The sequence below is a fragment of the Empidonax traillii genome, unplaced genomic scaffold (genome assembly GCF_003031625.1).
Source record: "Empidonax traillii isolate 1590-97213 ecotype Southwest subspecies unplaced genomic scaffold, ASM303162v1 scaffold810:size284574, whole genome shotgun sequence".
NCBI lineage: Eukaryota > Metazoa > Chordata > Aves > Passeriformes > Tyrannidae > Empidonax > Empidonax traillii.
In genome coordinates, this window is record NW_020956003.1 from 242,658 (window position 1) to 265,368 (window position 22,711).

Sequence of the window (22,711 nt, forward strand, 5' to 3'; positions counted from 1 at the left end):
TCTTGCAACACTTTACCCGAGCACAACTCGTTCTAAAATCAGTGGGTTGTGGTTTGAGACGGGACTGCAGTATTGAAAAAATCGGGAAAAAAAATGATTTTCCAAAGTAGTTCACCTGACAGAAGAGTGGATGCTTATGCTTTACTCAAGAACATATCTAATTACTTTCTCAGGTGGAACTCCTCCCCCCTCTCTTGACTGGCATAGTAAAATTCATAAATGTAAAAGTAAATAATATGAGAGTGCTAGGGATCAGATGATGGTTTTCTGACTGCAGCAAAGCTTTTCCCTGCAAAATTTTCCTAAACATCCAAGAACTGATATTGCCTTATGAAGCAGTATACCTAAATATCAAATAACGCTACACTGAAAGGGTTATATAGTATTTAGGAAAACAAAACAAACAAACCTAGATATGGCTTCCTCCAGATTCCTAAAAATTAACACCACAAAACACAAACAGAACATCAATTGTATCCTCAATTAGATTACATTATGGCAACATAAATGTTTTGTGGTTTTTTTTTCTACTGGCAACTTGCCTAAATAGTGTCTCAGGGCATTGATTATTCGGGGTAAATACAGTGAAGTGTATTAAATTTTCAAGCAAATGCTCCAAGTTACTTATCACTTCAATTTTGCTCTCCTTGCTGACCTGTACTTTTTTCACACTCAACTGCAATGCAATATGGATATTTAAGTAGTAGATCTCATACTAAACAAGTGCTACACTGTGCTGAGAAAAACATTCCCAAAATAGTATTTTTCTCAGTGGAATTCAGGCTCTACTCAATGAACACGTATGCATGACAGATAAAACATACACCTCATATCCCCAAAAAGTGTGACAGTAACAATTTTTTTCCCTCTGAGGTGAATAGCTCATTGCCTGTGCTCAGCAGAAGCACAGCTACCCAATTCATAACATAATAAAAAGTTATATTTCATGCTGCTAATAATATTTCACAATGTTCATTAACATTATTTCCTAATGTTCATTATGAAGAGCAATAAGTGATGATAAAGTAAATTGCTCTCAGGCAGCAAAGTGACCCTTGTGAAGATGCACTTCCCATTATCAACATCAGCAAAAATGTTCTGCCCCTATCTGACACAGTGCCAGACAGAAATCCCAGCCAAATGGGGAAGCAGGATGTTACAGTCACATTTAAAATTCTCCAACAGTTTCTTCTTGCTATATATATATTGCAAGGTATTGGTGCACACTCTGCATGTAACTGTGACTTGAGAGACACCACTTGGGTTTGACTCAAACCACTCTGAGCCAAAGAATAAAATATGTTCATGAAGCTGAAACACAAGATACAGTTCCCAGGCAGGTGCATCCCTTAAGTGCCTCCTTTATAATACCTTAGTGCATGAGTTGATTATCTTTACTAGTTCCAGTGGAAGTTCTCTCAGCACACAGTGTCTGCAACTACAGTTTGCCTTTATTTTCTCCATCTTTTTTTTTCTGTCGTACACATGCTGATTTTTTTAGTCAAAATCCAGACTTTTCTTTAATGAGAAAAATATGCAGATGCATCAGAAAAAAGAGAAAAACAGTGCATCTCATTTCAGACTTTTTGATCATGAAACTATTTTTAATATGATTTTGTGAAAAGTCTTGATCATTTCTTCCACACAAAAATCTAAAAAAAATTGTACATGAAAAAATTAGGAAATTAACTCATTTAGAATTCATGTCTGCTCTTTTTAACATGAAAGAGTACTGGAATAAATTAATACTTATGTCCACATTACATTAGCAGTTTCTCTTCTGAGAACAAAAAGGTTTTTTATCTAAGGTGTTATTGACTTTTCATTACATCACTTATGGTTGATCGTTTCAAAATTTAGTGACTTCAGATAGCACAGAACGTTGCAACTGAAAAGAACATCATCCCCACGTATAAAAACAATCCAACAAGAAAGACACTTCTCCTGACTCATGTTATTTTACTGTTGAAGAAGAACTGAATTTTCCTGGAGCCTTCACTTAAGGACAGATTTTTGCCTAAATCACAGGATTAAGACACCAGAATTAAGCAACTCCACCGGTCTTATTAGGTAGTAACTTGTTGCAGGTCAGCTGCTAAACAAAGTAATTTTCGGTTCTCTGTCCTATTAAGTGATTTCAACATTTCAGTTTACAGGCCTGAAATCAGCATGTCCAACATGGCAGATTCAAGACCGATTTATTAGACTATTTAGTCCTAAATCTGAGAGTTCAGACAATTTTTGATACCTAAACTATTTACTTGCATATTCCTCTCCTTCATAGGATTAAGTACAAGGTTAGGGACTTTTTAAAAAGTAAATAAATAAAGAAATAGATACCACATAAAAGAAAGTGTACCAGTAAGCACTACATTTGTCTTCTCTCCTTTCATTTGTGCACCTAACAATCTTGGGCAGACTTTTTAAAGAACATTTATAGATATATACATCTGTCAATAACCAAGTCAATAAAGTCAGAGAAGTGTACATGTCACAGCAGGGTCTAATATACTCATATATACATATATATACTATATATATATATATTATATATTTATATATATATAGCAGTGTATATGAAGTGTTACTTCCTATCCTTAAATTAAAAAAACTCTATAGCCTTAAAATTTTACCTTTGATATACAAGGATTTTAAAGTTCTTCACTGTAGCTCTTATAAACCCTATTTAATAACTCAGAAATATTAACAGGAGATTTAATAAATTACAGACAAGCAGATGAGTTTGAAAAGTTGTAAGATGCAAGGAAACAATGACAGCTGTAGAAGTTAAAATGATGAAATGTGTATGTCAGCAATTTTAGAGTTAGCTTCCATTTTTAGATGTAGCTTTCTTTTTTTCTTTTTGTTTTCACATTATTCCTTTGTGCACTGAATTATATAAAGTGTCAGAAAAAAAATAATTCAGAGACATATTCATCCCCAAATTCTCACAAAGGAAATCATAGGTAAAAGCATTTGTCTCAAATGAAAAATCACTCTGGCATGAAAATTTGCTTATTACTTGATTCACAAGTACAGTGCAACTCCAGTTGCACGTTTCAGATCTCTGAATTAGGAAAAATATCCTTCTAAATAAGGAAAACAAATTTATTTAATATCCAGGACTCACCAGATGGATTGCAGATGAAATGAGACAATTTTGAAGTAAAGCCTGTTGATTTTGCCTTTGCATTAAAAGCATTACCACTTACACTTTTCACAATGCAGGCTGAAATGGAGCAAGCATGGGAATGACTGGGAAGAGGAAAAAAACGCAGTTGTAAATTTATGTTGCAGATTGGTTCATTTCAATATGTTTTATCTGCTTTTGTGTTTTAGTTTTCTCCCTTTACCATTCAACAGCGCTTTGCCTGTTTTTGTTTGCAGATCATCCTGCAAACTGTTACCATGAGAGCACTTAAGTTGTTCCAGAGAAATAATGAGAGCTCTTCATCATCTAAAGCAACAACAGGGAACCTAAATCAGACGCTCTCTCATCTCAAGATCCACCTTGAGAAAACCCCGTGACAGGAAACTCTTCCAGGAGTTTTCCCTCATGTAAAATACTTCCATGTGTCTTTTCCACTGGTGATTGTGATTTACAGGACATGGCTCTGTCTGACTAGATTACAGCTCATGGTGTCCCATTCTCCCTCCCCAGCACCCCCTACACCGGCAGCTACAGGTGAGTTTTGCAAGTTCCCCTTGCAAATTTTTTTCCAATAAAAATTCAAAGCAGCCCTCGTTGTCTATTCCTGATCGCCACGGCACACAGGAGAGAAAATGTGTTTGCATGCCTAAGCAAACAGCTGACTGCCAGAATCTGGGACAGACACTCAAAAGTATCCTTCATGCTCAAAAAGCGTGCCTTGGATTCAGCAGAGATAACGGCAGAGATAGCTCCAGTATTAAATCTTAAAGGCCAGGATAAGCCTTTCTTTCCTCCCCCCACCCCGTATTAACATTTCTCAATCTTTAAAGGACAGATGGCAAAGCTTCAAAGTACTGCCCCTCGTTACAGATGAATATTTTAACACTTTAAGCTGACACGTTTTGAGTTTTCGGGAAAATATTCTGATTTTCCAAGCTCCGTGGATAAATTTACAACTGCGAATGGATTTTCTTTACCAGGGTGACTATCTGACAAAATTGGAAGCTACACATCACCCACCAACCTGCCCATGGTTTTGCTCCTCCAGTCAGTGTAATAACATTTTTTCCTGAAAGAACAGCAAAAATCAGCTGAGATTAATCAAGTAGGATACAGTTGGAAAGGACATTTACAATAAAGAAGAAGGCTGGACATTCTAAAACACGCATTTTTATAGAAAAAAAGCGAAATCACTTTAAAGATGCAATTGTAGTTGAGTAAATCATTAAAATGATGCAGTTTCACTTTTTTTTTTAAGTTTTGACTTGTGGCTTATAGCAATAATGATGGCTAATAAATAACTCACTTAACAGTTCTTTTCTCTCCACCCTTCACAAGGGCCTCAGTCTTGCAGATTCCTCCAGATCTGCAACTGCCCATCTGGGCAGTATTTGAGGCTGAATAAAGTACATTACTCACCTTGAAGAAGCACTGAAATTAAAACATTAAAAAGAGTGAGAAAGATATGTTGCCTGGAAAATATGTGGCCACTGGAAAACTGTTTATCCACCAATCTGCAGGCTGCTGGCAGCCTGACACTTGGTACCACTGGGCAGAATTGCAAATGGAGCGAAGATTAAGGATTTTCAGACATTTTTAACAAAACCCTTCCTTAATTCCCTTTAGTTACCCTTAGCTTTTTCTCATAGATGGAGTCCAGCTAAGTTACAGATACAAATAATTTCTTCATTACACATAATAATAATGTTTCATGAGATATTTGTAGACACAAATTTTCATCTGAGTTATGGAAATACATAATAGTTTCATTTCCACTGAGAGACCACCCACTCAACAAAAATATCTATCAATTGCTTAAAAAGTTACAATTCAGTCATGATCTCACCTTGGAGCTTACATAAACCCTGTTTGAAACCATATACACATACTTTGAAATAAAGTAGCACTGCAAAAATCAGCCTTACATATGAGACAACAGTGATTACCACAGACTGGCTTCTGAAATGTTAAAAAAAATTCCTTTTGCAACTGAAACACCAAGATACCATTTATATCATAGAAATGATGGATGCTACATACCTGCCAACACATTTTAGCATAATGTCAGGCTAAAAGAGTTGTGGGATGCTGGGTAGTCCCTTGGGTCAGAAAAAAATATTTTTTACTTTCCAGCAATAGAGAGAAATAACCTGTGTAACAGTAATTCTGTTGATTTTGTTTAGGTTCCTGGATTGAGCTATAAATGAACCTAAAAAGCATGAACATAATTCTTGGTGTGTTATTGATGTATGACACCAATATATGGTGTATTTTGTAACCAAAAGGCAAAATTTTGCATAACTGTGCAAGAGGACAAGTGTGTCCAGCATTAAAGTATTGCAGGGAGGGTTACCTTTCTTTTCAACTGTACATTAAAATTGGACAGTCAGAAACCACTGATCAAACAAATAAAGGCTAAGAGAAATAATCTGCTTTTTACACTCATAGGATATCTCAGGTAGGAAGGGCCTCACAAAGACCTTCGAGTCCAGCTCCCTTCTCCACTCAGCCCTCCTTAAATCTATCTAAGGACGACCTAAAACTTTTTGGGAAGAAGCTACTCTAGTTCACTGTAATTGTGTGAGAATTGGATGATTTGAGGTTCCCCTGCCCACCTCAGGAAAACAATATAAGCCATCCAGTTAAGAAAGGTTTGTTTAAACAAGCAAGCTCAAGACTTAAAAAAAAACAAACAAAACAACAGAAGTGGTTTTGGCAGAACATGTAATGAAATTATAAAATGCACGTTCACATCATGTTGTCATGGGAGTCCAGACTGTCATTTTTGCATCCATGAAAAGCCATCAGGAGCAAATATAAAGATGCAGACATCTTCATAACTCTGCCTCAGCAAGCCTCTAAACCACAAACTCGAAAAGTAAATTCCTATTAAAACCTTTTCAAAGTGAAAAGCAGTGTTGACCAATTTACTTTTTCTCCCGGTTCTATTACAGAGGTAGAGGTTTATTTCTTACCAAATAAATGTATTTCACTCTACAGTAAAACTCCCAACGTGGGGAAAATGCAAAGTTTTTATCTACTTTTGGTGTACTGGACTGAATGGGATAAAAAGAACCTAAAGCCCAGGAAAAAGAAACATGGATAAGACACTTCAGGGAAATAATAAAGAGAATATATTTACATGTCTAATATAACAAACAAACATGGCCTAGAATGCCTTGCAAATAAAGTAGCATTGCAAAAGTCAGCCTTTTTTTTTTTTCCTGAAGGGCACTATTGATCTGTTGTGAAGAATTGTGAAGAATTAGAACTAAACTGCTAAAAACCAACTTAATTTTCTGATTTCATGTATCAAAAGTAAGAAGGAATTATTTTTAATTGGAATTTAGATTATTTACGTGTACATAAACTATATTTAAAATATTGACAAGTGTTATTTAAACTGGAGAAGCTCAAATGGAACTATAATGATATTCTTAACCATATGGAAGATGACGGTTACAGAAAACTTTTTTTTTTTCTTTTTTTTTTTTTTTTGGAAAAGCCTTTGAAGGCTTAATGGGATGATGCAGAAACTCATTACAGAAAAGGGTATGGGAAGCAAGTTTTGAGCAAAGGATGCTCCACAGTGACTGTTTCTGGCTTAGGACCAGTGCAGGAGAGCCACAACTGCCACAGCATGAAAACACTGAGCAGCTGGAGTTTATTCAGATTGTGATAATGCACGTTATACTGGAGACATGGAAGCCCTTTCTGTCATTTTGCTTGCCTTTGGGGAAGACTTCAGAAAAATCCTAAAATCACAGAGAATTACCCGAGCTCAGATGAAGAACACCTGAAGCTCTGCCAAGGGCATCCAAAACAAGGTGTGAGCTACTAACAGTGCTTTCTAAAGTCATAAGCTCAGTTTGACTCAGGAGGTAAGTTTGAAAACAAGCTCCCCAGGGTGCTGTGCAAAATCGTGGCAAGAACAGGACTATTTGTTTCTCCTCCCTTCTCTTCCTATCCCATCGCTAATTCCAAATCAAAAATGAGCATGGCTGGTTACAGAGCTGTAAAGACTGCATTTCAGCCTTAAGTAGGTAATGAACTTTTACTGTAAATCACTAAATTATAGGTTTCTTAAAATAGTTCCCACAGTACCTGAAAGGCATCCTGATGTTCATTCTTTCTGCGTATTTGCACAGAGTCTCCCACGGACAGTGAACTTTAACAAACATGATATCACTGTTTGTAACAGCTGGCTGTAAAGAGCAGTGACAACAACAACAACGACAAAAAAGCACGTTAATAATTTAATCCTTTATGGCAACTGCCTTTCTAGAAGCATTCTTCAGGGTCAAATTCTGATTTTTTTAGGTCTGAAGTTGGCGTGCAAGTCTGAAAACACGGTAAGTGCTCTCAGCTAGGCAAATAAAAATTAGGAACTTTTTTCCCTTACAAACTCCATAATGTGCAAGGAGGAGTCTGACAAAAGGAATCTGCTGGAAAGATCTTTGCTCATGAACACAAGTCAAGTAGATTAACCATTTATGAGGCACTTTTTTTACACTGAATAAATCACTTAATTCTAAATCTCCACATAATCATCCTAGATGAGCAGTTTGAAGACCATTCCATGTGTCTCCCATGTAAGGAGAAGAATGCTCAGTTACTAGAGACATCAGAGCACCTGAGAGAGGCTGCAGGTTGCACCCTACCAAAATGGTATCTCCAGGGAATGGTTAAAGAATTGCAATATCTCCTAGGAACTTTTAAATGTTATCCCTGTATGAACTGAGATTGATTTTTTTTTTTTTTTTTGGTTAAAATTACAAGGTATACTCCACACAAATATTCTTCATCACTAATTTATTTGGACTTAAAACAAGAGTTTTAGCCTCACAGGTTTCTATATTCATCTTCTCTTAAGAAGATTTCAGTTCCACACCCTTCTCCCAAATGTATTTGCCTGAGATTTTGATGTTTTGATATTTGAATTGAGTCTGATCAAAGCCTCCAAAAACTGCAGTTTGCAAGTTTTGGTAAGTAAAGGTAAAAGAAAATGTAGTTAAAGGGTTAATAACACTTAAAATGTTCATAATTCTACCTAGCAGTTCCATAAAGTCACGTCTCAGCTCAATAGTACCACCTCGAGGATTTTACTTTTCTCAAAAGATGTGGATAAAAAAATACTAGTGGAAGACAATTTAAAACCTTTGATATGTAGAATGATTCTTAAAAGACATTTTTTAATGTCAGTAATTATGAATCGACAACAGCTGAGATTTTACTATTTATTGAAACCAGAACAAAACTAGATAGTTTTACTACTAGACTGTAACAATTCCTAAAAGCCTTAAACCCAAATTTTAGTCAGGTAGGTTATTTATTAATATTTATATGCTGTATTGTAAGCTATGACTTGCAAGCTCATTGCTTAAACACAGAACATTCCATTGAGTTGAAAAGAATAAATCAGGATGAAAGATACATGAAGTAGAGGATCTTACTTTAGGATAAACTAATTTTGTAGGTAAGTCATGAAACAGCAAAAATCCAAGGCTGTTTTCCTGACTCTGTTCTCCTTCTTTTGTATTAATACTTCTACTACCAGTCATGGATTAACGAGATAGTGACAACCTTAATCCTTTGAAAAATAGTGAGATAATCAGCATCATGTATTCTGCTCAAAGGTTGCATATTAAAGCAGCAACATGGGTTACTGAAGCTTCTTCTGCTCTGCAAGCATTAGAAGCTGGAATTTTTCTTCTGTACTGCACCACACCCCTGTGCTCAGCCACACATGCCCAAATCATTTTAAATCCAAAAATTCCTATTATGAATTCAATGCAGTTAAACAGATGATGGGAACAGCCTGACTGGAAAGGCTTGTAAGACTGTCAGGAATCTTTTATCAGTTCAGTAAAGCAGGACAGTGTTACAAAGGGGGGTTTATGCCACATATAAGCTACAAGACTCACCTCCCGTTCTAACATCAGCCCTTCTGCTCTCAAATTCTTCTCAAATGTGCTTCTTTTTTCCACCTGTGGGCTTGATTTCTTGTAGACCAAGATGTAATCGATGCGCTTTTTGCCATCTTTGAAGAAGAGCCCTGATGAGGCCATGGCATCACTCTAGAGGAGATACAATAAAAACACACTGAATAAGGCAGCTAAAAAGGTGAAGAGCCCCATCATGAACTGCATTCAGCACAGCATTTCCTAAACCATGGAAACGTCCACATATCTGTAGGATGAATATGGAAAAAAGAATAAAAAGTCGATGTGCATCAGTTGCTCAGGATTTCCAATCCATTAGAACAAAACAAAACAGCTTCACAAAACCCACATTCTAGTTATTTCTTCCAACTGTGGAAAAAAAACCCCTTAAAATTATTGTGTGATGCGTATTGATATGAACTTCTGTTAATTCTTACTTTCAAGTGGAATTAAAAAAAAAATTAAACGCAAGTAAATTAAAGTAATTTCCTCCCTGTTTTGTACCTGGGCAAATTTTACAGAACAAACATACTTGTATTTTCTTCAAGAGAGAAATGAATCTAAAAAAATCAAAAAAAAGAAATTGTATTGATTGGAATGTCATGGATACTCTAGCTCAAGCTCTCTTTCAGTGCCATGTTAACCAATGTTTAAATCTTGACTAGCTGCTTCCCACCATGCTTCCAAACATGAGGGATTGTCTGCTGTTGACACAGAAAATCCTGATTTTCATGTTGCTGCTCATGCAAGCTAATTTTGCATTCTGTGTTTTGCATGTTTCAGAACAGACAGAGCCTGTATCAACTGGTATCAGACTGTAGAATCATAAAATCATCAGACTGGAAAGAACCTCCAAGATCATTGGACCTTTGACCAAACCCCACCACAACCCCTAAACTAAATGTCACGTCCAGGTATGGCTTGAACACTTCCAGGGGTGGTGACTCCAAAACCTCCCTGGGCAGCCTTCTCCAGAGATTAACCACCCTCTCAGTGGAAAAAATTCTTCCTGATATCCAACCTGACCCCCTCTGGATATGAAATTTATAATACTCAGTGTTATATCCAGTAGCTACACTCTCTATTGATAAACACAAGCATGTGTTGGTGCATGACATCAGCACCATAAATACTGGATACCAGCTCACTTGTTTCTATGTGAAACATTTTTCTTACACCCACATCCCTCACTGCCAGCTTTCTATATATTTAGTGCTTCTGAGAACTCCTCTGTCTGCAAACCCCAAAGCATTCTAACAGGATTCTTCCTCTTTCTTCGCTTTTTTTAACTCCCAAAGTAAAAACCAAGGAACAACCTTTCTCAGACTATCTACTGCTACAAAGGAGTGCATCATCATATACAACCTTATTCAAGTATACCAAGCTTCAGCTGATGGTCCTTTAAGATCCCTGAGTCCAATGCCCTGCCAAGTCCACCACTAAACCAAGTCCCAAAGTCCACACATCTCTTCAGGATCTCCAGGGATGATGACTCCTCCCTGGGCAGCCTGTTCAGGGCTTGCCAATCCCCTTAGGGATGAAATTTTTCCTAATATCCAACCTGAACATCCCCTGGTGTAACTTGAGGGACGATTCATCTTGTCCTGTCATTCAGCACTTGGGAGGAGAGCCTGACCCCCAGGTGGCCACAACCTCCTTTCACACAGTTGTAGAAAGCAATAACATTCCCCCCGAGCCTCCTTTTCTCCAAAATAAACAACTCCAACTTCCTCAGCCACCCCTCCTAAGACTTGTGCTCTCCATCCCTCTTTGCACACACTCCAGCATCTCAACATCTTCCTTGATACTTAGATAACCAGTATCTGAAGGCCACTTTAAGGTGATAAAGAGTGGCAAACAAGACTGAGAGCACATTAAACACAGGGCCTGTCACCCCTTCTAGGAATTCTGAATGGGGATGGCAGTAAAAACTTTTTATGTGCTAGGTGTAATGATCTGAAGATGTAAAGATGCAGAGGTTTGAAGGTGAGCTAGTAGATTAAAGGTTCAAACCCACAGATTTGAACACAGAAGTTTTTGAAACCCAAGCCTTTTTCAGGTTCGAGACAGAAGCAATGAATCTGCTCTTCAACAAAGGAAGATACCTGCACAAGTATTTTAAAAATTTAGATGGGAGTTGCTTTTATTATGGCTCATGAAGCAGGTTAAAATCAAATACAAAGAGCCTGGACCAAATTCCCCCAAAGGGGAGATCTGGAACTTCTATTACATATTTTCTGCTCATGCAGTTCCTGTACAGACGTTCTGCAAATTACATCTATCTTTTTGTGATTCACTTTTACCTTTCTTTGGATTGTTATTTCTAGCCTTTTCTTTCCTCATTTCTGAAACAGGTGCTTTTCTTCAGCCTTAGAGAAACTTTTTATTTCTCAGATGAATGACAGTATCCAAATGAACCTGGCCTATGCTATATTGATTTCAGGACTGATTCACTTGAATGCTCCTGGCACCATTAGTTTCACTTTAGTGCAATTTTCAAGCAGAAATACCTGTGCCAGTAAAAGAATTTATCTGGTGATTTAGCTGGGGTTTTTTTGGTGGTGGTTTTTTTTTTTTCAGTTGATCTGAAGGAATTCCATAATGTGTAAGAAGAACAGGGAGGAGAAATTTCAATTAAACATATGAGTCAGGGTATACTGGCCATAACCTATACCTAGCACAGTGAATCGGCTGTTAGTATAGTGGGCATTCAAGCACAGCTTGTTTATTATTTATCTGCTGGTTTGGACCAATAAATCTCTGATTCGTTCTTTCACCTTTTTCTCTTTTTCAGATCTGCTGCAGTTCCTTGTTTTCTTTTATTATTTGCCAACATTTTTGGTCGCTTCATAGAGGGTGATTATTATAATAAATAACATGACACACTGCTTTGAAGTCTGAAAGTGTAAAATTCAAAATAGCAACGTTATTGTTCAACTGAAGTTTACACTTTACACCAGGCAAAATACACTGATCAGTTTAACCCAGAAAAAGGAGTTTTGGTTCAAGAAAAAAAAAAAAAAATTAGCGAAGTCATAAAATAATCTATTCAAACGTACAAGGCAAATTTCCTTGGATTTAGCCAACATGGAGGGATTTTTGGACAAACTTCTGTTTGGATTCCAATCAGTGAGCAATGCTCTTTTTACAAAGAGGGAACAGCTGCTTCACTGGCTCTGTCTCTCCCCAGTTAATTCAAACAGAACAACTCACAGAAACTGTAGCTATTTCAACTTCATTTATTTCACTCTAGTGTTCTGCTCTGTAAATTAAACTTTTCCCATTTTTTTTCACCCCATACATAGAAACAAATATTCTAAAAGAGGGAACTGGAACCATTCTGAAAACAGCAGCAAATTTTAGATTTATGTAACAGTAACAGTGTGTTATGTAACAGTAAATTACTCTATCATGATATAGCAGTATGTTTTCTTTGTTTTCCACTTTATACTGGTGAAAAGCTTAAAATAATGAATACTATGCACTACCTAGGTAAATAAAGAGCTTAACTAGAACCACGTGTAGGTACAAGGTACATTCCACCACTGGCAGCTCCCAACAGGTCTAACCTAACAGCACAGGCTTAAAGGCTGACAAAAATCTCTCAAGGTATTTACTTTTTTATAAATTTTAAGCAAATTCCCATTCACTTGACCAAGTATTCACAGTTTAAGCGAAGTGTCTAGCACTTCCAAACCACTATGAAAGGTTCTCTCTAATTTGTTTACACACCAAAGCTACAGCAACAAACCTGCCCAGGAGAGAGCATGTACATATTATACACGGGTTTACTTTAATAAATTAATTTATTCTAACTATCAACAGCCAGTAAATCATGTCTGACATGAAAGAAATGGTCTAACTTGTTCGTTTCACATTACCAGAAAATAAATAAACGAAAACACCAGCTCTCAGTCATAACCAGCAAGAGGAGCAATCATTTACATAAGGGATGACTGACACAGTACACAAGAATTAAACTCCACAGCACAATGTATTTATTTTGCCTCCACAGTAGAAAGGATGAAGTTCTACTTTCCTCCATGTGGGTGGTATAATTTGGATTCAGATTCGTAAAATTATGTCAGGGAAGTAAATATACCAACAGACCAGTGCCTGGGATCTAAAAGATGGGTAAACACAGCTGGGCCTCTGGACTCTTCTTTCCCCAAATTTCCTAAATTTCTCTCCTCAGAATCTTATTTCAAGGGGATGATGTAGATAGAACAGAATTGATTTCCTCCCTACGACAGCTCGTGAATTTGGACACTAAACGTGCCAGAGAGAAATAATTTTACTAAATCTTTACTGATAATGAAATAACTATACTGAAGAGAGACTTATCAAATGTCCTGGGGCTTCTTTTTTTTTTGCCATGGAAACTCTGAGAAGAGAAGGGAAGAATCCACCAGTAGAAAAAAAATGGTGCTACCACTGGAAATGGAAGTGCTGAATCCAAGCACTGGGTCTCAATATCACCACCCCATAACAGCACCACCTCACCAGCAGCATTTTTTAGAGACAAATACATGGGGAAAAACTGCTGCAGAACCAGAAATCAGTAGAGGAAGAACGAAAGACAAGCCAACAGACTTTGAAATGTATTTTCTTTCTCGTGGAAACAACAACAAAGCTGACCTGCTGCTGACACTTGGAATGTTTGTAAACATCACCACAAAGTGGTGTTTACAGGTTGCCCTGGAGTCTCGGAGCCCAAACAGGACACTATGGAGCATCACAGATATACATTTATATAAACTGGCACACACACAAATATGTGTGCACACACATGTCCTGTCATTTTGTAGACTTGCAGGGAAAATCAGCTTGGAACACAGAAAGGAGAGAGAAAAACACAATGCAAAAAAAACCCACACTGAATATCAGAAGTGCATCAAGGAAAAGCAGCCCTCTGTATCTCTTTATGTCTTGGTTTTTAAGAGGTGTTTCAGAGATAATAATAGATTAATTCAGGGCTATTAAATCATGTATGAGCAGAAGTAGCCATGGAAACAACTTCAAGATCTAGGGTCAGAATTTTGACAGAGGTGATGTCTGATCTGTGAGCTTCTTCAGCACTGCAACCACCTAAAAGTGAAAATTCTACAGGAACAGCTTTTCTGTTCTAACTCTGAGTAGAATGGTTCTCTCTCACAAAAGAAAACTTTCTTCCAGTATAAATTATTGTTCTTCATAGGATGCTATTAAGTAGATCGATTATTGGCTGGTTCATGAAAACCACATCCTTTATTCTGATTACTAATTCTCTCTAATACTGTTACCTTGAACTTGGCATTAACATCTTCAGTCACATTCACACCAAAGGATGTTTCAGTGGTTAGTGTCTGCATTCAGTGCTTGGCTGAACTCATATCTTTAAGTATTTTCTGGAAATAAATACATTTATGATGCTAACTACAGTGGGTTTGTGTCCACGAACAAAAGCGGGTTACCTAATTAATGCTAGCTTTGCTTCAGGATTAAATAAATCAATTTTTATCTATTTTAGTTTTAAAACTAAAGCTGGGACATCAACAAGTTCATAGAATTCTCAATTTACATGGAATTAGCTGCGAAACATTTTAAAATAGTACTACACCCATTTTTTTTACTTTTTAAAACCATACTCTTGACTCAGAATAATCTAAGGTGTGCTTTATGAGAAATCTTCTAAGCACACAACTAAGTTAGCCCTCACTGTTTTGTGTTTGAAGTCATGGATAAACCAGAAACAGATTTATCAGAATCAATCCTTTCAACCGCTTTAGTCCAAAAAACAGATTGATGATTTTAATTGCATATTGGGTCGGGGTTTTTTCTTGTGCAAATAAACTGTATAACAACCCTAGGAAAGAAAACTGGGGACATATTTTCATAAGCAAAGATATCCAAACTCTCTCATAATTACCCATGCTCCTGTATTTCTGTGCCCTGTGCAGCTTTTTTCTGAATGGAGAAGAAAACTTCCAGAAATATCTGACCTTCCTAATGAAACTGCAGTTTAACTTCTCAGGAGCAAACTAAAGAACTAGCAATCATTTTACCTTCTTCACAGAGGACATCCTTTCCATTTTTTCTTCTGTTCAGACGTACAGAGCACGCATGGAAAAAATATATTTGTATATATTATGAAAAATACATTTGGCTTCAGGAAAGGAGTAGGCTTAGGTGATATGCAAAATTTCGGAAGGAAGTCTGTTCAACATTACCATATGAGGGAGCAGCAATGAAGGATGTTTGGAGGCAGCAGGAGGCTTCCTATTTTTAATATTTAACCCCTGCTATTAGCTCTTTAAGTCTAACAGGGAGGTCTTAAGAAACATCCTGACTTAACCACTGAAAATTTTTCGTTACGTGTTCATTTTTTTTTTTTAAATTTTCATCTTTATGATAAAATTACTTACTGCTTCCCTTGAATTTCCTGAAATATTTTCTGAGCTTTTTTCTTTCTTCTTTTTTGAACGAAACCTCACAGCAGATGAGAGCCGTGACATCAGAAACATAAACATGAAGTTAACTTTCATTGCGCTTTGCAACATCATTCTATTCTAGGATAATGATTTTATCTGTTATCATTCCTTTTTAAGCTTTATTTACTCCTGTGTTATTAGACTGAATTTGTGGACTGCTCCCTATCAGGTTTTCTTTACTGTTCTCCTCTTCATTCACTATTGTCAGCTGACAACATACTGCTCTTAATTATACACCAAAACATTCTGATTGCCAGACCTCCTTCAGCACACGTGCCTGACTTCCACTCAAAACAGGAGCATGAGTGAAATTATGCAATAATGAAGCAGTGATAACAACACAGAGGGCAAATCTGCATCGCACTTCATGGACTTACACAGGAAAAAAGGAAAGCAGAAAATAATTCCTGTCCAAGTGCACAAAATAAAGTGAGATTGAAGAACATTTTCATAGTGCAAATATTCCATTTAATTTATTATTTTCTCAAAACTACCATGAAATTCTGTAAGCTGAATACTTATTTGCAGGAGAGGGAGGGATAGATACATTCAAAATGGCAAAGAATACAATAAAATTCCCAAACAAAGCATTTCAGATTTTCACGGGTAGATCTATGCTTTAAAACCACTCTAATAATCACACTGAACAAAACGAGTTTTGCTTAAATTATAATGAATTTTCAGCAATATGTCCAGCTCACTAGATACAATTCTCCCTATCTTTTGCCCAATTGTTTATTTAATATCTTATTTTAAATTCCTTAGAAGTTATGTCGTGCTTCCAAAGATGGAAAGAGAAATATTTCAGATCCCATACAAAACAAAGATACTCTGGACAGGCAATATTAACAGTTCACAGCAGTGGATAAGGCTATTTTATAGTGGATAAGCTAATTTATTGCACAGGCAGCAGTCCTTCACAGTTCCTGAACCCACAGTGACAGGATGTGAACTTTGTTCTAAAACTCCTTTCTTTACCTTGCCAGATAGGGAAACACACTAGCTAGATGAAAAAAAAACACAAAAATTCATCAGATCAAAGACAGTAACAGTGATGCAGTGCATGAAAGAAAAGGGAAGTGTAATTCTCTACTATGCACAGGGAAAGAAAAGAATTCACTGCTACTGATTCCACCACTTCTCGGGACAGTTTTTTTTTTCTCATTTTAACCAAGGCAGAGGGAGGTGGCGAGGTAACATTTTTTTCCTGCTGTTATTTGTTTTTGTTTTGTTCTGCTTTGCTCTCACTTTTTTAATAAAACTGTTATCTTTTTTTTATCCTTTTTTTATCCTTCACTCAGTCTCCTCTTAACCTCAAAATTCCTCAATATCAAATTTATGGAAGATGAGGCACATGCTGTATGTAACCTGAAACACTAAAAAATTCCTAAAAAAAAAAAAAAAAAGTATATTGGCTTTCATTATGTCAGCATGGCAAGTTCATTATTGCTGAAGTATTCAAGTAGCTCATCACTGAAAAAAAAAAAAATAATAGCACCAAGAATTAATTATGAATAGCTTTTTTAGCAATTTTCCCCCAGAGTCCCTCAGGTATAAAACAACCCTTCCACAACAAGCCAAAATTAGAAACACTAAAAAGAAGAGAAAAAGAATACGCTTTTATCCTTGTATTCCTCGCCAGTCCAGTGCTTCTCATTTTCATTCTCTGGTCACACTGAGGAGACTTTTTATTGCGACAGAGCAGTTTATTTCTCAACTACGTGAGAGTTCTTACCAGTTGTAAAGCTGCACTGCAGTCTCAAAAAGAATTAGAAATCTTCTGTTGCTCGTGTTACATCACATTTGGGGAAGAAGTTTCCCTTAGATATTTTTCCACTGACTGCCACAAAGGTTTCTACAATAATCCAAAGGCAAAACAGCAGTGCTCTTTTCTAATATAAGACTGCTAATCTAAATTTCCCCCTGCCCTTTTCCTGTGGAAGCAGGCACACAGCAAATGGAAGGAGAATCCTGTTTGCCTCGTGCTGGTTTTGGTTGGGATAGAGTTAATTTCTTCACAGTAGCTGGTACAGGGCTATGTTTTGAATTTTGGGTTTAACCCAGCTGGGAGTTCAACCCAGACACCTCCTTTGCAAAAAAACAGTATAAATGCAGAAGGAAGTTTGCAGAGTAGTTGCTGTGATAAAAGGAGCTGTGAAGGCTAAAAGCCAGATGTGGCTTGAGAATGCTGCTTTTAAACTCTGAACCGCTTCGCTCAGTAGGTCAGGACATTCGAAGACTGAGACATAAAAAGTGCATTTTTTGTTTAAACTTAATACAAGACTCCTCTTTAAACTTTGAAAGAAAGTTAACTTACTGGCTGACTATAAACTTCGTAACCATCCTGAATGCCAGGCCTGGAAAAAACTCAAGCTAGTGGTCACTTTTTATAATTTACATGAAAATTAAAAAAAAAGTATTTTGCTTTATGATAATGAAATCCCTGTTACTAGACCGACAGTACCTGTCACTAGATTGTTTTGGCAGCAGGCTTACCTATTGTTAAAACTATTAAGTGCTGTGTAACATGATCTAAATTCTACAGATTCTCCAGTATTTTTCTGTCTTTTAGGCCACATTTAACATAAAAGGCTTTGTCTACTTAACCAACAAAATCAAACAAGAATTTCCACTAACATTTGTTTTAATTCAGCTAGCTTTGCAGACACAGACAAAGAAGTCATGAACACAGAAAGTTCTCATTCCAGTGGTTTAGATTAAAATGTAACCCGAGAAGGGTTATATATATATGACATGTATGTCATATATATCAATCATTTCATGTCACAGATTTACGATCTGTAAATACAAGTACCGGTGAACCCATTTAAAAATTATCAGATAGTTATCATTATTAAAGTTTTTTTTCTAAAACCATCCGATGAAATGAAGTTTCGGAGATCACATCAACCTGCTACCTGTTTTCCAGAATGCTGCAGTAAGGATGATGAGTGTGACATTAGAACAGACACTCATGAAGCGTGCATTCAATGCTTGAATCACAAAGGTAAAACAATGCTGTGCTGCAGAACGCACTATTTCCAGTGCACGAAGAAGAAAATTATCCAGAACTTCTTGAAGTTACTCATTTTTCATTCACTCACAAGCAATTATGCTTGTAATGGAAAGGAGAATTGAGGGTCTCGCAGTCCAGAGCGAGACTAAAAGAAAATACATGTTTTGAACAGAAAAACCCATCATAATTCTTTGGCGTTATAGCAGATGAACTGCTGGAGAAAATGCATTGTGATAAACAGTATGTTTAGGTAATTACTAAGCAAGATAACATGCCAGTTTCAGCGTGTCTTGATATCTTTTTGATACTGCTTGGAAGGAGAATCTTGTACTTCAGATCACTCTCAACTGACCAATTGCTACACAAACATAATTCTTCCAAACTCTCAGAATTTCCCGAGGCCTCCTAGATAACATGAATTTCACTCCATGCTCAGAATCCCATATCCTAAGTCCTGTGCCATATAAATTTACATAAAGAAGGCTACTAACTCTTAGATGAGTCAATAAAAACCATTAGAATCCTTGCTATTAAACAATTTTGGTTGATTTTGGTATAGAGAATTCCATTAATTGATTCTGTCAGTCAAATTATAATACAGGAGCCCCTTAAATTTCTTACCATGAGATGCCTGATATTAAAGCTGCAGTTTATCTAGCCCCTTAAAAAAATGCATTTTAAAAATATTTAAGCACATTCTGACAGGTGATATAATTTAATAAAGTTTTTGTGTCCCTTACCTTTAAAGAGGATTTGGTTCGAGGTTCTGTTCTCTGCCTGGTGAGCTTGTTTTGAATAAGCAATGACTGATCTGTACGAGTATCATAATTCCCATGTTCTGAATCATCTGTGTAAGTGTCTTTGTCCTTCCCTACATCTGAAGGAAAACAGAAGGAATAAAATGAGCTCATTTTAGATTATGGTGGATAGAAATGAACAGCATTATTACAGCCACATTGAATATTTATGTATACACTTTTCAGTAACATATTCTACCCCTTCCTGCAAAATTTTTTTTACTTGAAATGTTACCATCTTTAAGTAGAAGCGACTTCTAATTTTAGCAGACAGCCTAGAGAAATGAGGTTTCACTATGGCTTTACAGTAGTTTAAAAAAAAACACCACTAAGTGATATGAATATTCAAATGTCAATTCCTACCCTGTATAACCAGCAGGAGCAAAATGAAGGGTACTGTCTATACAGTGTAGGACCACGTAAAGTTCTAATGAATGCTGGAAAGTGGTTAGACTTGAAAAAAATACTTTAAAGAAGATGAAAAAGACGGAATAATTATTCCCACGCAATTGGACAAATTGGAAATAGAAACATACGCAGACAAAAAAGTTACCCACAAATCCTGAGCCCAAGTTCTCATCTTAACTTTCACATCAGCATGGGAAAAGTCAGGTGGACTGGGAAAAGCATTTGGCCCAGTAATCCTAAACCCTAAAGGGAAGCCAAGTCATGGTTGCTGTGGAAACCCCAACCTTTAATTTCTGAGTTTTACATTCACATCATCTCATCTGCAATAATAAAGCGTTTTTCACGAAGTCGTTCAGTTAAATTTTCCACAGTAAGTACTACAGAAATAAAAAAAAAAAAAAAAGAACAAACACAATTATCTCAAATACCCTAAACATTTCGCATTTCTGAGATGGAATATTAAAAACCAGAACATTTCCAAGCACCGCTTTTTCTGCAGCTGAGCTACTACACAACGATTACACAGAATGTTTCCCTGGTAATTTCTCACATTGCCACTAACAGGTAAACCTGTGATGGGATTTTTTTAACGTACAAAATAGCTAATTTTAATCACCAAAGTGCCTAACGCAGGGCTTTTATTTCTTTTAAACAGTGTTTTAACTTAATATACAGATTACTCTCTGATCAACAAAAATGAATGCAGTTGATTACTTACTTTATGCATGTCAAGCTCTCTATATCTATATAATGATATTAATATGGTAAAAAGGGGAGGAATACATAGCATTTAAACCTCGCACTTGAACAAGTATTTGTTACACTTGTCTAACAAATGTCAGACTGAGACATATCATACAATCCATTATTTCAAAAGTATATTCAAAAGTGTGCTTTTTTTTTTTTTCCCTTAACATTCAGGTAGTTTTGGACACTGCTGCCAACAAAACACCTCAAATATGCTTTGCAGGTACTCTGAACAGACCAGTAGTCCCCTTTACCTCTTCTGCAGCATATATTAAAAGAAAATCTTCAGTCATACTCAAAGAAAGAGTTCAATGGAATGCATTGTATTTTTATAACAAAACAGGCTACAAAGAACAAGCACAATGCATGTGTGTGTTTTGGGAGGCACATTTCATTTCTTGAGTTGAACTCCCTGCAAATTTCTTTTGATTATCTTTAATGTTTTTAAAGAACACAGAATGAAATGTATTGATTTTAGAAAAAGAACTTGAGAGAAGTTAACAGAAATTAAACTTTGCTACTAATAGTATTGACCGTGTTTTTCTACTTTTTATGACCAGCTGCTTTTTGTATAATGAGGTATCCACCACTTTGATTAAAAAAGAAAGTCTCTCTCCTGTAATTTTCCCATCCACTAAGCCAAAATTACATTCCTTTAAACTTGCATAACACAAAGCACAGAGATTTAACTCCTTGAGACTTTCTTCAATAACTACAGTTTCGAAGCTTCTATGACATTCTTTTATAATGCTTGCCTATAAAGTAATACTATTTCCTGCCATCCTTTCCTCCCCAGTCTCTATTACTTGGTTATGTATTTTATCTGACATTTGGGATTGCCACAATCACTAAAATACTACTTCATCAAAATGTCCAACAATCAATGTTTACATGTTGAAATATATAAGCTAATATATCAGCTATTTAATTTTTAGTTAAAACCTACTCTGTAGGTATTAACTCAGTACAGTAAAAAAACCTTTAGTCAACGTAAAAACACGCCAAAGTCAGAAAAAAAGGTGTAATAATTGTTTACAAAGCACTTTTCCATCTCTACTAAAGGACCAAAAAAAACAAAAATTAAAAAAATATCTGACCTGTTTGGGTGACTCCTGGGTAAATACAGCTCCCCTACAATAATGCTAAAGTAAACAGAAGATCCTGAAAAATTCCTGAAAAATTTGGAAACTGTGGAAAACCTCAAAAGATGCAAAGAATAAAGGAAAAGGGGAGAGGAGAGGAGGGGGGAAAGCATGGCTGGGGTAAAACAAAAAGAGGATGGGACTCATCTATGTTCGTGTCCACATCCTCAAACCCCCAAGGATATCAAGAGGACATTTGCCTTCACTCCTAACCACTCTCTTCTTTGAACTTGGAGCACTTTGCAGAATTATAAATTTAATTTATTACCAACGAGCTCAGAGTAGAACAATGACACATAAAAATAAACCTTAAAATACCTTCCCCCTAACCCCTCCCTTCCTCCTGGGCTTCCACTTTACTCCTGGGTTCTCGACCTCCTCCCACAGGAGCAGCACAGGGGAATGGGAAATGAGGGGTTGCATCTATATAGTACATTTTTAAATGAGTATAGCCAATTAACAGTGTCTTGCTGATGTATTTGACTCACACAATTATGGCAATTAAAACTTATCGGATGGTTGAGAGCTTTCAGAATCGTTGTCACGTAAAAAGTTTTATTTAAAAAAAAAAAAAAAGTATTAAAATGATGTATACAATTTTTAAGTCCCAAGTGACCTGCTATAGAAAGGGAAGTTGTGCTGTAATGACTTCAAGTCAGAGAAGTTTCTATATTAAATCATCTTTTGCCAATGAGGCAAAAAAAAAAGACAGAAAAAACCCCCCACGCTGAATTTTAAATAAAGATAAGGCTGTTAAATCAGAGAAAAGGGTGACAGCTTCTAATTCTACAGGTAGAGCCCAAACCTTATTTCAATAAAATCAGTGGGAATTTCAGCATTCACTTCCATATGTCAAGGACTTCTCTTTAATTAGGTATACACTTAAAGAGATGCATCTGTATAATTGTTAGAACACCTGAACATGTAACTAAGTAATGTCACCTTGGATCCACACTCCAGGGTAAGGTGATTTTAAAAAGGCTTCAAGCATTAATCAAGCAGATAACAGATCTCTTCATCCCAGCAGTTGCTTTGCTA

General features: G+C 36.3%; 1 protein-coding gene across 1 annotated transcript in view; it reads right to left on the reverse strand.

The window, feature by feature from the left end:
• ANO3 (anoctamin 3) overlaps positions 1-22,711 on the reverse strand; it is a 70,548-nt gene that overhangs the window by 39,305 nt on the left and 8,532 nt on the right. Inside the window, exons 3-6 of the mRNA XM_027901753.1 lie at positions 19,320-19,456; positions 9,076-9,228; positions 7,256-7,356; positions 4,176-4,220 (exon numbers count right to left, since the gene is read on the reverse strand). Of these exons, the coding sequence (XP_027757554.1) occupies positions 4,176-4,220; positions 7,256-7,356; positions 9,076-9,228; positions 19,320-19,456 (436 nt within the window). The remainder of the gene's footprint in view (positions 1-4,175; positions 4,221-7,255; positions 7,357-9,075; positions 9,229-19,319; positions 19,457-22,711) is intronic.